At 32.2% G+C, this 14015-nt stretch overlaps 1 protein-coding gene across 5 annotated transcripts in view; it reads right to left on the minus strand.

The window, feature by feature from the left end:
* Positions 1-3392: 3392 nt before the first annotated feature.
* Positions 3393-14015, minus strand: part of LOC124362989 — a 36355-nt gene continuing 25732 nt past the window's right edge. For 2 of the 5 annotated variants that reach the window (XM_046817968.1, XM_046817967.1), the window contains 4 exons: positions 9102-9386; positions 6041-6073; positions 5694-5762; positions 3393-3558 (listed from right to left, as the gene is read on the minus strand). In XM_046817968.1, the coding sequence (XP_046673924.1) occupies positions 3523-3558; positions 5694-5762; positions 6041-6073; positions 9102-9386 (423 nt within the window). In that variant the 3' untranslated portion in view covers positions 3393-3522. The remainder of the gene's footprint in view (positions 3559-5693; positions 5763-6040; positions 6074-9101; positions 9387-14015) is intronic. The other 3 variants (XM_046817971.1, XM_046817970.1, XM_046817969.1) reach the window with 2 other exon arrangements.

Here is a 14015-nt window from a genome sequence, read left to right on the forward strand (position 1 = left end):
TGCTTTTTTGAGCGTTCAGGGCAGTTTCTTATATTCAGTAATATTTTTTTGAGACAGATCACGTGATTCCCACGAATTCCGAGCTAGTGCACGGGCTTTTATTAATCCCTCTCGTAAGATCAATGCGAAGCTAATAATATTATTTGTAATTTAATGGCACGGAGTGTGAACGTTTTGGACCGCAGGGTTCTTAAACATATGTCTTGTTTCGACTGCGTGAAAGAATCTCTGATACGGTCATGATTATAGACAGACATTTAAGTTATTCAGTTTGCTGTTACTAATGGCCCATTCCCATCAGTACTTTCGTGAATTATATCCAATCTGGTATGCAATAAGGTTGTTGTCTCTTTGGGGAAAATGCTAATAATCATTCAATATTTTTTTAATTTCCCTTACTTGGTTCCATTTTTATGTTGTTGGAAATCTTAATTTCTAATTACATATATTTTACAAAACTGTACTCAAGGAATAATATTACTCAGAACTTAAATAAACCATCACACTTCATCTTAAAGGTATTATTCTTATACGTACATTGTACAAAGAGAATGGTTACCTATATCTCTCACACGCCAGTAAACGGTGGTGTTTCGTTGGGTTCCATCTTCGGACCGCTGATGTTATTGTTTGAGGAACACATTTAATTGAAGGAATGATACCGAGCGGTGGTGATGTGATTTTATTCTGTAAGCACAAGATCGCTCCTTATTTCGTTGTTAACTTATACTCGTATATTCTTTCTTTTCCTTTTCGAACTAAAATTCAGATTTTTATAAAAAGTGTAAAATAAAAAACTCAAGAAGTTTCACACGTTAGTAAAACATTAAATTAGCATCCTTCTGAGGAGTCTTTGTGGATATAACCTATAAGATGATCATTTGGGGAAATCAATGCGATCTAAATACCATATTACGAGAGTATTATTTATTTACATAGCTATAGTTCGTTATCAGTTAGAAGTTAGGACATCTGATATGAGTTAGGACATCAGTTGTCCTCCTGACGGATTTTTTTATCAGTTCTATCTTATTTTAACTATTCTTCTTGTATGGAATAGATGTTCCCCAAGAATAGCTTCATAATTCAATAGCTTTCCTCAGCGTCCGAAAAGAATCCATTCAAGTATTGAAGTTTTGCACTCAATAAATCTCATTGTAAGCCCCTTTTAAAAATTTGTATTATGCAATAAATATATGTGATTTATTGTGAAGTTTTAAGTAGTTAAGCTTTATGGTGCTATACCTTATAAAACAAAGTTTCAAATATTCATGTCTTCATGTCTACATGTCTCGGAACAAAATATCGAGTTTTACTACCAATTGAAAGATTGTTATAAAATCTACCTTAATTGTTTTCTGATACAGGTAGGTTTCTAATATACAGATACAGAATAAAGTATCTAAATATTCGGTTGAACTAGGCAACTAAGTAAGTTAACTCAACTATGTCATCAGATGTATCGTAGAAAGTAAAATATAATGGCTGGAAAGCAGCCGATTTATGACGGTAGTAGGCGTCTATTACTTGTGTATATATATTTTTTTGATCGGGGATACAAAACAAATTCAACCATTTTGAAAAATAAAATTTATCCGAACCTGAAGTGCTTGTACATACCCATATTTTAAAAATGAGAGCCAGTCGCATTCTGCTTGAAATAATATATACCTAAAATATGCCTGTTTCAAAATTACAAAGAGCCCAATCATTTATTACATCATGGCATTTAATGTATTACATTATTAAGAACGTTAACCTTGCTGTTACGTGCAACATCTAAAATCATGCTGAGCGTCCTGGTTTTGAGCATCTTCGTGCTTCTCACCGACAATTTTTGGATCCCTTCAGACGAACATGACTCCATATTTCAGGAGTCAACTCTGCAACAGCATCAGATTTCAGATGCTGCACGTAAGAGGAAGGTGAACTAGGGCTAAATTCAACATTCACATGGCCTAACTAGTACAATATTGTTACTGAAATAATGTGAACTTATTCAATCAAGTATTATGCGTTTTTTGAGAGATATTCGAGTTATTCCACACATACATATAACACCTTATTCACTTCTAGACACAATGGTCGCAAAACATTGCTCTTTAATTATAAATATTAAATTTTTCAAGAGATTGAAACATCTTTCGGTGGCTTTTATTTGTATCAGGAGTGTTTAGAATGACATTTAAAAAAATGCCCAGCGTGTGTGCGAGAACGCAAGTAAGTGCTAGTTAAAACATTTAACATTTGCTAAACATAACACAAATAAAAAATTTTATGTATGCTTTCTTTGGAACTCTAATATCATTTAAAAACAACGTACTAAATACATACATAGTATCATTTTCACATATTTTTGGTTTTAATTTCTCAGGTAATTCAAAATGTACACGGTTTTGAGAAGTTCAAGGTTAAATGCAGCAATAGATTTGTTACGTCTGCAAGCTTAAATTCTGACCATGCAACCAAACCTGAAATGACTCTATTTAAAATACTCTTTATTAAAATGAAAAATTTTCTGTATGATTTCAGTATTTCAAAAGGTTTTTTAGAATGTACGGATATAATTCAGGCCCTTGGTCCACGGTTGTATGTGCAAAAATAAAGAAAATGTTCCCATTAAGTTGTTTCTGAAATGCTTCCTCTGCCAGCTACCAGTTTTATTTTTTACTGGATTTATCTCTATACTTTTCAGTTGAAATTTGCATTACTAATCTATAAAAGATATATTTATAAGAAATAATCAACTCGTTTCAATATTAGGTGTTTAAATAAAAGCCTTTTGAATTTTTTTAGTAAAATAAATCAAACCCGTCCTTGTTTATAAAATTTTTCAAGAGGTATATAAAGCGGTCTACTATTTTCTATCCATGTATATAACTTTTAACGGTGTTGCAGGAAAGATACCTGTCAAAACGATTAATTTGACACATTGGCTAAGCCTTAAGCTCTATTGCATGACAATTAATTTATCGTGCATTAATTAATTAATAAACAATTTAGCACTTGTAACAATGTAGCTATTTTTGTTTCATCTTAAAGGCTGCTCGTAGTTTGATATTTTCTTATCCATCCTTTAAAATTAGAAGATAAGCTTTTACCTAATAAGCTTTTATAATAATACAGATAATCACATTATTTGCAGCGGTCATTGTAATATTAAATATTTTCACTATGACGTTATAGCAATTTTAACAATGTAGATATTTTTGTTTCATCTTAAAGGCTGCTCGTAGTTTGATCTTTTCTTATCCATCCTTTAAAATGTTAGGACAAGCTTTTACCTAATAAGCTTTTATTATAATACAGATAATGACATCATTTGCAGCGCTCATTGAAATATTAAATATTTTCACTATGACGTTATTCTTTAGCAACTAAGGAAAGTCAAATTTAGAGTTTCGTTGAGATATATTAAATGCACAATTTTAAAATATTTTATTCGTTTTTTATTGTTTTAAATGGAGTAGGTAGGAATTATCAGCCACCGTCCATCGCTACCAGCGGCGTCCTTCAGTGAGACTAGTAGGTTCTGTTAAGATCTTCTCTTTTGCATTGCTGAAACAAACACAACAAATATTTAACGTCAAAAAAATAAACGCCTTAAAATTTAACTCAAGCTGAATATAATGTAATTTTGGTTTAGTTAAAAATGACTATCTCCTTATTGTATGTTTCGACATTACTAGTCTAATCACTGTATTTATAACTTGAACAATAATATAATTTGTATAGTATATCGAATATTTGCTATCATTGCATGATACAGAAAGTATAATACTACGTTTCGAGGATTAAAATCTACCCTCTTCCTCAGGTGTAAAAGCCTAATACACAAACATTCACTTAAAACCTGAAACGTGTGGCAATAGATTGCCACTCGACCAATTTATCACAATACGCGAAAAGTCCCGACTGAGAAATGAACCTAAACGATGTCATTGTACAGTTTACCACCTTCGCTGATTGCGGGTGTGACGAATTGAAGTGCTCTTGGTTCCTGTCAATCCGGAATTTATAATTAATGGTAATAAGTTCTCTATTCCTTCTTCGTTTGAAGGTTATTTTTGACGATGGAAGGATTGTGAAGGAAACAGGATTTTTGCGGAAATTTTTTTCCGGATTTTTCCGGACAGTAACATTATGGTTTTAAGAAGTTCATTTCGCATGAACCAATAATAACGAAAGGGCCTATTCCTGTCCCCCTTCCTTTTTATTTCCGCCATCTTGTTTTTGTCTGCCATGACGATTACCATTGGCTAGTGCCCTCTGTTCAGTCGTAGGTGGTTAGTAGACGAATGAAGACGTATTCTGACCTGTATTCCGTAGTTCAGTTTTAATGATTAGTGTTGTGTATAGTTTTTTATTAAGTGTATATTTATAGAGTTAGTGAAGTTGACAAACAACATAGTGGTTGCGATTCCTGACTTAGGCGTGCCACAACGCTTTGGTAAGATTTGTTTATTTTAACCTAGTTTGTAATTATGTATTAGGTTAGTTCTTTACCTGAAGAAGAGATCAGATTGCAGATCTCGAAACGCAGTGTTACTGATTTCTTGTTTCACTGGACAATGGCAAATGTCCGGCCGGAAAAATCCTGTTTCCTTCTCTATTCCATTTTTAACTATACATGTCCTTTACGTTCTAATTACGTAGAATATTTTCAGCGTGCAATGCTAGGCCTTTTGAGTTTCCTTTATTGAAGTGTACGCATACCGAGCAGCAGGTGTTTCCTATGGTAAATAAAAACACGTATACAAAATATAGTTGTTCTACCTCAAATTATCTTTTTGAATTTTTTGTTCTATCACACGGACAGACAGACATACAGGCATGTTGTTTGTTACAGGTATACGCGGTAATCACAGAGCTTGACTGGAGCTTAACCAGATTTCTGTCGACATCGCTTGGGTTCATTCTCTCCAGTCTGGAATTCATGCACTTGATGCACCAGACAGGTATCACAAGAAACTTTAAGTGGTAGTCCATTGCTGAATTTCAATTTTTTAAGATTTTTATATATCAGGGTTTTGACACCTGAGGAAGGAAGAGGATGGATTTTCAATCCTCGAAACATAGTGTTATAAGTTTTGTAATACGTAACAATGAAAAACGTCCGAAATACTATTATCCTTCATGTAGCGTATCCTCGCCACATAGTGTTGTGATATTTTACTGTTGTCAATTAGGTTTTCCATGTTACAGTTTTGCAGTTGGGCTTAACATGGCAGAAACATGGGCTTAAATTATATATTCTCATTCATATTGTTATTTGCACGACTTGACTTTGGCATTGAATTTTTTGTCAATTTAAGATGCAAATATTCATATTTATTTAGATTAACTTGTGAGAAAGTTAACAAAACCTTAAATTGACAATGTACGTACAAAATGTATAAATGCAGTCTATTATATAGCTTCTTTACAGGACCGTTATTAAAATAAGGGAGGTTGACTGAATCTTTTCATTTATTTCAATTAATATAAATAGTTGCGTTTCCACATGAAAAAATACAATTTCAATGAGATCTTTCATTGGTAATACGTATTTATGTCACTGATACAGCTGCCGCTCATAGCACAACACTTTTAAATGAGACTTTTAAATAACACTACATTTTTTTATTGTATATATTGTATGTTACAAGCCTATTGAAACTAGATTTTTCCATGAATTAAATTAGATGTCTAACCTGTGTGGTATTGATCAAGGCCTGCAATTTGCCGATGAGAGTACGCACTCGCTCCTGGCTCTGCTCAATCTGGTAACAGAAAGCACAATTTCGGTTATACATATAAACTGAGATTAAATAGTAGAATTTAACTTTCAATACGTGCATACTTAGAAATTGTATTATTAAACTACTATTATGAACTTGCAATTTCGTTTCATTTTCTTTATTTATGGCTGAAGGTAGGACTTTGATAGAAACTTTTATTTAATAAATATGTGTTTAAGAGTACACGAAAATTGTATAGACATTGCATTATTGTGTTTTGAATATATACAGGTGTTTTTACTCATTTTGTTATTACTCACCCTTTCTCTCAAACAGTCATCTATCCCTCCTTCCTGAAACAAAAAATAATGAAGTTGTATTCCAATTGATACGTTTTGGTAAATAGGAACACATAACGTCGGTTATAGTCATACAATTATACAGTACCATCGTGCTTATAGGAAGTAGGCTCAAGGACGTAAAAACATTGTGTTATACACCAGTTCTTCAATCTATAAAATAACCACCTTTTTAAACTGCAGGAACTGTAAAATGTACCACTGAAATAAAACGTGACGTATCTAAGTGCATATGTTCGCGTACTCTAGTCTCCATATAAACCTCTGAGACTACGATTCCGAACTTCAAACCTTGCCTAGCCTTTTTTGCGTGTCTGGCTCTTTCAACTTTGGATTAAATATTGATAGTGGGAAACATGTACCAAAACCATTTGACATAAGAACTACTGAGAACCACCGTTCAAACAGCTGCATTGAAAAGTAAAAATTATAATTTTTAGGCTATTGCATTATTTTAACGAAGTTATAAACAATTTTATTATAAAACAAGTATTATAAATATACGTATTTACATGTTTTTAGATAAAGGTATATTTTTAAAGTTTAAAACCAATAACAAAAAATCCAATTCTGCTGTGGGTACCAACATTTTATTACACTAAATTTAGTTTGGTGTATGTATGTACAAAAGTTAAAAATAACAGCAGATTGCCTGTTAGTTTTGACACGTCTATAGTTTATCAACATTAGTTTTATTAGTTTTATCAACACCAATAGGAGGTGTTGATCTGTTTGAACTCAGTTTCATTTTTGCCATCACAAAAGTCATTGTATACGCTATGTTTTGTCGAGCACTATTTTAAAGTTATTTCGTCAATTTTCAAAATGATATTGTTAAAGGAATAGCAATCCATTATGTGTCAATTTGTGCAATCAACACAATTTTTAATAACTAGCATATATACCATTCCAAAAGCTACGTGTATGATCGTTTTTATTAAAGGAAAAATACATATTTTTCTAATTATTAATTTTTATTTTATTATATTTGAGCAGAATTATCAAGGAATTATTAATAGCTTGTCGATCAGCACATAAATTTAAAATGGTTTTCTTGAAATTTTCTTAAATGTTAAATAAATATAAATATTTACAGAATAAGATTTGTTACATTATGGTTTGTTAGTTAAGTATACGAAAAATTTAGAAAAAACCCATGTATCGCCATTATTGTAATGTTTGCACTGTGCGGACTTTTTTTACTTATTTGATGTTAAATTTTAATGCCTAAACTATACTACAAATCAACGGAAGAGCCAATACATTTCTCGTTAAAGCAAAACTTTTTACCGTATCAATATGGTAATTTAACTAACAGCTATAAAATATAACACTCCATATGTTTTTAACTATGCAGTAAAAATTATTCCTTATAAAAATACTTATGCAAGATTGAGGACCGAGACATTCGCTTCTGCAGTAACTGTGCTGACTCTACTTTACCTCATTGCATTTTATATTATAAAAATGCCTGTTTGCTGGTTGGATATTAATTTTGCAGGCATTTCCGAGGGTGAAGAAGAAGCCTCCTCCATTAATGGTACTTACATATAGAAAACATAATAGACAACTTACTATATGGCACAAAACTATATGATAACCCCAGTCTGCTAGATGTCTCGGTCTTTGACCTCGGAATTAGAATAAATTGGTGAGTGTAAATTAGTGAATGGATCATACAGCTGAGCAGTGGTATAATAAAGGGGGGAGGGGATAGAATCTCCCTCTCCAAGAGCCCTAAGTATAAATCGAATATTTGTTTAAAATCAGTTCAACTTTTCTGAAATGCATCAGTCAAATGCCTCCTTGAATTATGGCTATTCAATTCATACACATTTAGATGTATTCTGATTTATTCTATACTACCTGGCGTTGTGTGCTCTGCGATCAGATTTACCCAACCCCCTCCCACAAAAACCAAGTCCTCGTTACGTAACTGCACCAAAAACGTTTAATAAGTACCTTTATATTGCATTGAAAAATAAGTGCATTTGATCTTTTTGGGGAATTTTATGAACGAGGAATGTGGAGAAAACAGTATTTTGGAATTAATCTGAATTTGAGGTTATTATGTTTAAAACCCTGTATTTTATTTGAATGGAACCTGCCACTACTCGTACGTCTTTTACACACAACTCATAAAACAGCAGCAATAAATGTGTTAAAGATTGTCTTTTAATTATTTACTATTACTACCAATGAAAAACAAAAACTTACGTTAACTATATCAGCTAGACAGCTCGTAGTTTTTTAAAAAACGTGGTGCTTTAAACAACTTAACAAAATCATCTTTTAATTTAGCTTTATAGCTTTGTATACTAAGTATTTTAAAACGACATAAAGAGACTAAATTTGTATTAAACATCCCGATGGATCTACGAGTGTTAATTAGTTAGTTAATGTAAAAGAAACGAGTTAACTCTCATTTCACTCTACATGTTTCCCACAGCAGGATATGAAGTTAACGACATCAAAATGGTTACCTTTAAAAGAAAATTCTTTCAATTATCTATGGCCATTATGATTTTTAAATAAATTCCTAACTTTGCATCTCATCCTGTCGCGTAATTATTAACTGGTACAGATGTATAGTTTAACACCCACTGAGACTATCATGATACCCTAAGTTATCCACAAATTTAATTCGGTATTGATACAGTAAAAAGTTATACGATAACACTCTAAATGTTTTTAACTATCCAAAAAATATTACTCCTTTCAAAAATGTATTATGATAAGATTAAGGACCAAGAAATTCGCTTTCTGCTGTATGTGTGCTGACTCTGCTTTACATAATTCCCTTTTATATTATAAAATGCCTGTTTTCTGGAGAAAATAAGTCAAATGAAGTAATATCCTTTCTTGGTATTACAACAATCAGTATTGTTACACGCCAGTTATAATTGTATTTCCTCTCAATATAACAACTACAGGGAATTTGTATTTATAAATCAATAGTGTTGTGAGAGCTGAAATTTCTTGTAACAACATTTCGTAATAAATTTTTTTTGTAATGCCTTACCGATTGTGAATTTGAAGGTGCGCCTTGTGGACAATCAATTTCGAAAGTTGCATTATGAGGCCTTTCCATTTCATAAGTTGCATTATGAGGACTATTCATTTCGAAAGTTGCATTATGAGGTCTATCGATTTCGAAAGTTGCATTATGAGGTTCCTCCATCTTGAGTGTTATACTTAGAGAAGAACCAACCTCGTAAGTTTCATTGAGAGGAGAATCCGTATTTTGTTTTGCAAACCCTTGTCCTGGAGCTCGAATAGTAAACGTTTCATTTAAATCTTCTTGGATCTGAAAAATATTTCCTGAAGTTATTTCATAATATATATATATATATATATATATATATATATATATATATATATATATATATATATATATATATATATATATAAAATATGAAATGTAAAGCAGATGTGTTGAGGGTACAAAAAATAATAATGAAACTCAATCCTGAAATACTCGATGCTTGTTATTTTAACAAGTAACGTTTTATAAATACGTACTTAGATATGCTTGTTTACTTATAAAATTTTAAATTAATTGATGGGAATATATGCAGTCATAAAATTTTCGGATAACTCGGGTTTTCATGATAGTGTCAGTGAGCATTAAACTATACATCTGTAATAGGTAAAATTCCGCGACAAGATGAGATTAAAAGCTTGGAATTTATTTCAAAATCGTCCTGGCCATATATAATTTAAAGAATCTCCTCTTTAAGGCATTTTGAGGTCGGTGACTTCATATCCTGATGTGAGAAAAATATAGAATAAAATAAGCGTTAACACATTTCTTTCACATTAATTAACTAATTTACACTCGTAAATCCGTTTGAGTGTTTATTTTCGCTTTTCGTTTATGTCGCTCTAACGTACTTAGTATAAAAAACTATAAAGCTAAAAGAATACATTATTTTTTACACTTTTTTTAACGAACCACGAGCTATCTAACTTACGTATATAGTTAACGTGAGTTTTTGTTTTTCATTAGTATACTGATGATTATACTCATAATTTACTAATGATTTTACTCATTAGTAAATTAATAAAAAAACAATGTTTATCACATTTATTGCTGCTGTTTTATGAATTGTGAGTAAAAGGCGTACAAGTAATGACAAGTTCCATTCTAGTAAAGATAGGATTTTAAGCAAAATAACCCTCAAATTCTGATTAATAATTTTGTGAACATTATTCATAAATCATCCCAAAACACTGTTCGCTACGCGTTCCTCGTTAGTAAAATTCCCCAAAAACATCAAATGCATTTATTTTTCAGGACTTGGTACTGTATAAAGGTACTTATTAAATATTTATTTTGGTGCAGTTGAGTAACCAGGACTTGGTTTTTGGTGGGAGGGGATTGGGTAAATCTGATCGAAGAGTACACAACGCCAGGTAGTTGTAACGTCATCGTTACGTGAAAAATACTTTTGGGGTCAACGGTCTGATCAACCGATCGTAATTTAGCTATGTTGGAGGGACGCCTTCAACAACCCTGCATTTCCGTGACATTCAAGACTTGCATTTGCCTATCCTGTACTGAAGGAGAAATTAAATTCCAACCGCTAAAAACGTTGCCACCCGTACTTTCCCCAATTGAACTATGGACCCCACAAGTTTGTACACGAGAGTTACAGTCAGGATGTACGAAATTCTTCTACAGGCAGTTGGCGTTAGACTCCGTTGATGTAAAGGTCGTCAGGAACCCTCTTCTCTGGCTATTTAAAACCCCTGTGGATTTTATTAAGAGGTAAGGCAGAATTTTTTCATTTAAAAATCATGATTTTGTAACTATGTACAGTGAAAATTCATGGTGATATTAACTTATTGGCATTAAATGGTATTTGAAATTGGTTGACTATTCATGCCTCGACATTCATTAATAGGCCATTTGCAAAAGTTTATTATTAAGTAAATTTAATAAATTGGGCCTATAGCACTCCAGTCATTTTTTTATACTGGCATTAATAGTATCCTAATTATTATTACGTTAAAGCAATATTCTGATTTATCTGTCATTTCAAATTTGGGAAAACATTAAGTGCAGGGTTAAAATAGTCCGTGGAATAAAAATTGCAGATAATAAATGGTATGTAAATAATTTGTGTAGTTTTGGTTAGTAAATTGTATAAAATTTTATCTTTGAAACGTACAGTCACTATTTCTTTTGTATCATGTTCTAAACAGGGAAACTGTAACTAGCTCTCAGTGGACAACTTAAGGTTTGTAAATTTTATGTTTGCTGGCTTAAAATTTATGTCTATTGTCCAAAATAGTTGAAACTAGACTATCTTAGTCAGTAGTTATTTTGTAAAGATTAATATGGCGATAAATAAATTTATGTCGAAAAGTGAGAATCTTGTTAGGAATATGTACTGTATGCATTGTATGTCAAGTCACAACACAATAGTTATTTCTGTAATTATGTATGTATATGTAAATATGTATATGTTTATATGTATATTAAGCCCATAGCTATGTGATGCTATTAAGATAGGAATTTTGTAGGGTTTCATCTACGGCTACGACCGGCCCTGGAACGGTCACCATCACCGTTGCTCTGTCAGAGCCTGCACGGACGCACACCGCCCCTGGACGCCCCGCGCCCTGCCACGGCCAACTGACCAGACAGGGCTACCACGAGCCTCCCTACCGTGGACTGCCACTGCATTGTTGCGGGATCGACCACGCATTCCTCGACCGATAAGTCTGACACTCTATGAATAATTTTGTTTGGGACAATTCTATACCGTTTAATTAAACATTGGCTAGCCAATAAAATCATAGACTTTTCAGTGTACTTCCCGTGGAACGTGTAGGCATAGGCCTACGGACAATTCGCGCCGCGCTTCCATTAGGAGATATCCAATTGGACATCTGGGATGATTATACCAAGGATTTGGTTTCTTATGTGTTATTGAAGAGCTTTACTATACATTTAAGCTACCAATGATTAGTACTTAAGTTGTACCGTATTTTCAATGTGTTGTGTGTTCTTGTTAAATATAATATGTTAATATTTCAGCATGGTGGCCACCTGCAATTATTCTTTTGATGTATTTTGGTATTAATCTATCATTCTCTTGTAGTGTAATCTTAAGCCAGTTTTCTTGGTAAATTCTAGTTATGTATTACGATAGTAATTGCCAAATATTGGTATCACTTTGACAAATTTTGAAATATTTTGTGTGTCAATCAATTGAATAATAGGTTCTTAGAATTTGTCATCATTTTGAAGGTGCTAGTATACCTTGCGATATAATAAAATTGCCTTCACTTAATTACATTGTTTGGTTTTCTGATTTACCTTTTTTTTAATGAATTTCACTGAACCAGTAAAACTGAATTACCATAATAGAATGCGAATTTCAATTGGATTGTTAAGTATAAAGTACTAGCTGTTTCCCGCGGCTTCGCACGCGTCTCTTAAGCTTTGCCCGTATATTTCTTTGCCTTCAAATAGTGTTTGGATATTTTAATATACGTAACTACTGTGTTGTAATTGCAGTTTATAATGTGCAGGCGCTTTGATAACTTTTATATCTTGCAGTACAGCCTGGTGGTTAGTTACATCAATGGGCATTGCGTATAAACCTTCTACATAGAAAAATACAAATTTTCATAGTGATCGGTCCAATAGTTTCTGAGTCTATAAAGGACAAACACACAAACATTCATTTTTATATATTATGATTGCAGAAACAGTTTAAACAAAATTTGTCGTTTCTCTTAAGCTTACTCTATGCTTTAAAACTATAAGTGTAAAGAAATTTATATATAAATATATTTTTTGTCGCATTATATATGTTTACAAAGAACAGCTGATTAAAAATTTGAAAAGACTCTTTCACTTAATAACATATGTTTGCTGCAATGCATTTCTTACGGGTATTTCTGTAACCAGTGGGGCGGAATCCTGAATCGGGAAAGGGATAAAAAGTATCCTATAACCTTCTACAGATCAAGACGAACAAATTAAAAAAAAAATTAGGCGAATCCGTCCAGCCGTTTGTGAGTGATGCTGTTACACACGAACAGTTTCATTTTTATATAGATATAGATGTATTGATGTAAGTAAGTATTGATTGTTATTTTTAAATACACATAACAAGGAAGGTCAGATAACCCTGACTCTTATCATAATTCTGGTATCACATTTATTTATTTCCAACGGACACACTCCATTTTTACATTCAAGATCCATAATTCAAGATCAATAATTACAACTTAACCTAAACAAAAAAGTTTCCTCAACTAAACATGTGAAAGACTGAAAGGAAATATTATACTCTAATGCAAGGCATGATATATGCTAGAATAAATACGTATATAAATGTTTTAAAACTATAACAATACCATAATGAAAGAACGCAACAATAAATAAACTATAACAATTAATAGAGATAACATAATAACAGAAATAACTTAATAACAGTAATAACAGAAAAAACATAATAAAATATAAAATAATATAACAGGGATATTCATAACAGTGTTTCAAAACAGCAGACAGTAAAAATAACAATAGTAAATAGACAAACTATGACATACAATTAACAGAGAAAATGAACAAACATAGACATTAAGTGGAGGCATTTACGTAACATGATCATTACATACAGTTAACAGTATCACAGTGGGTATTATGTATTGAATGGCAATCACTAGGCTTTCAGTCATAAAGTATGTGTGTCTATATCTATTAATAATCGGACAAGCATGAATAGTCAATAGTGTATTTTTTCTTTGGCTTGATCTGCCTTACTGTTGAGTCACTGTCCACCTGGGCCGTAGGATTGATTCCCCATTGTCGTCCTACAGATTCATCTACATAACTACAAATGGGGTGGCGCCCTTAAAAAATATTATTAAATACCCTTGCATTCCACCAGAGCTTAGCTAGTGACATTACAGT

The sequence above is a fragment of the Homalodisca vitripennis genome, chromosome 5 (genome assembly GCF_021130785.1).
Source record: "Homalodisca vitripennis isolate AUS2020 chromosome 5, UT_GWSS_2.1, whole genome shotgun sequence".
Classification (NCBI taxonomy): Eukaryota; Metazoa; Arthropoda; class Insecta; order Hemiptera; family Cicadellidae; genus Homalodisca; species Homalodisca vitripennis.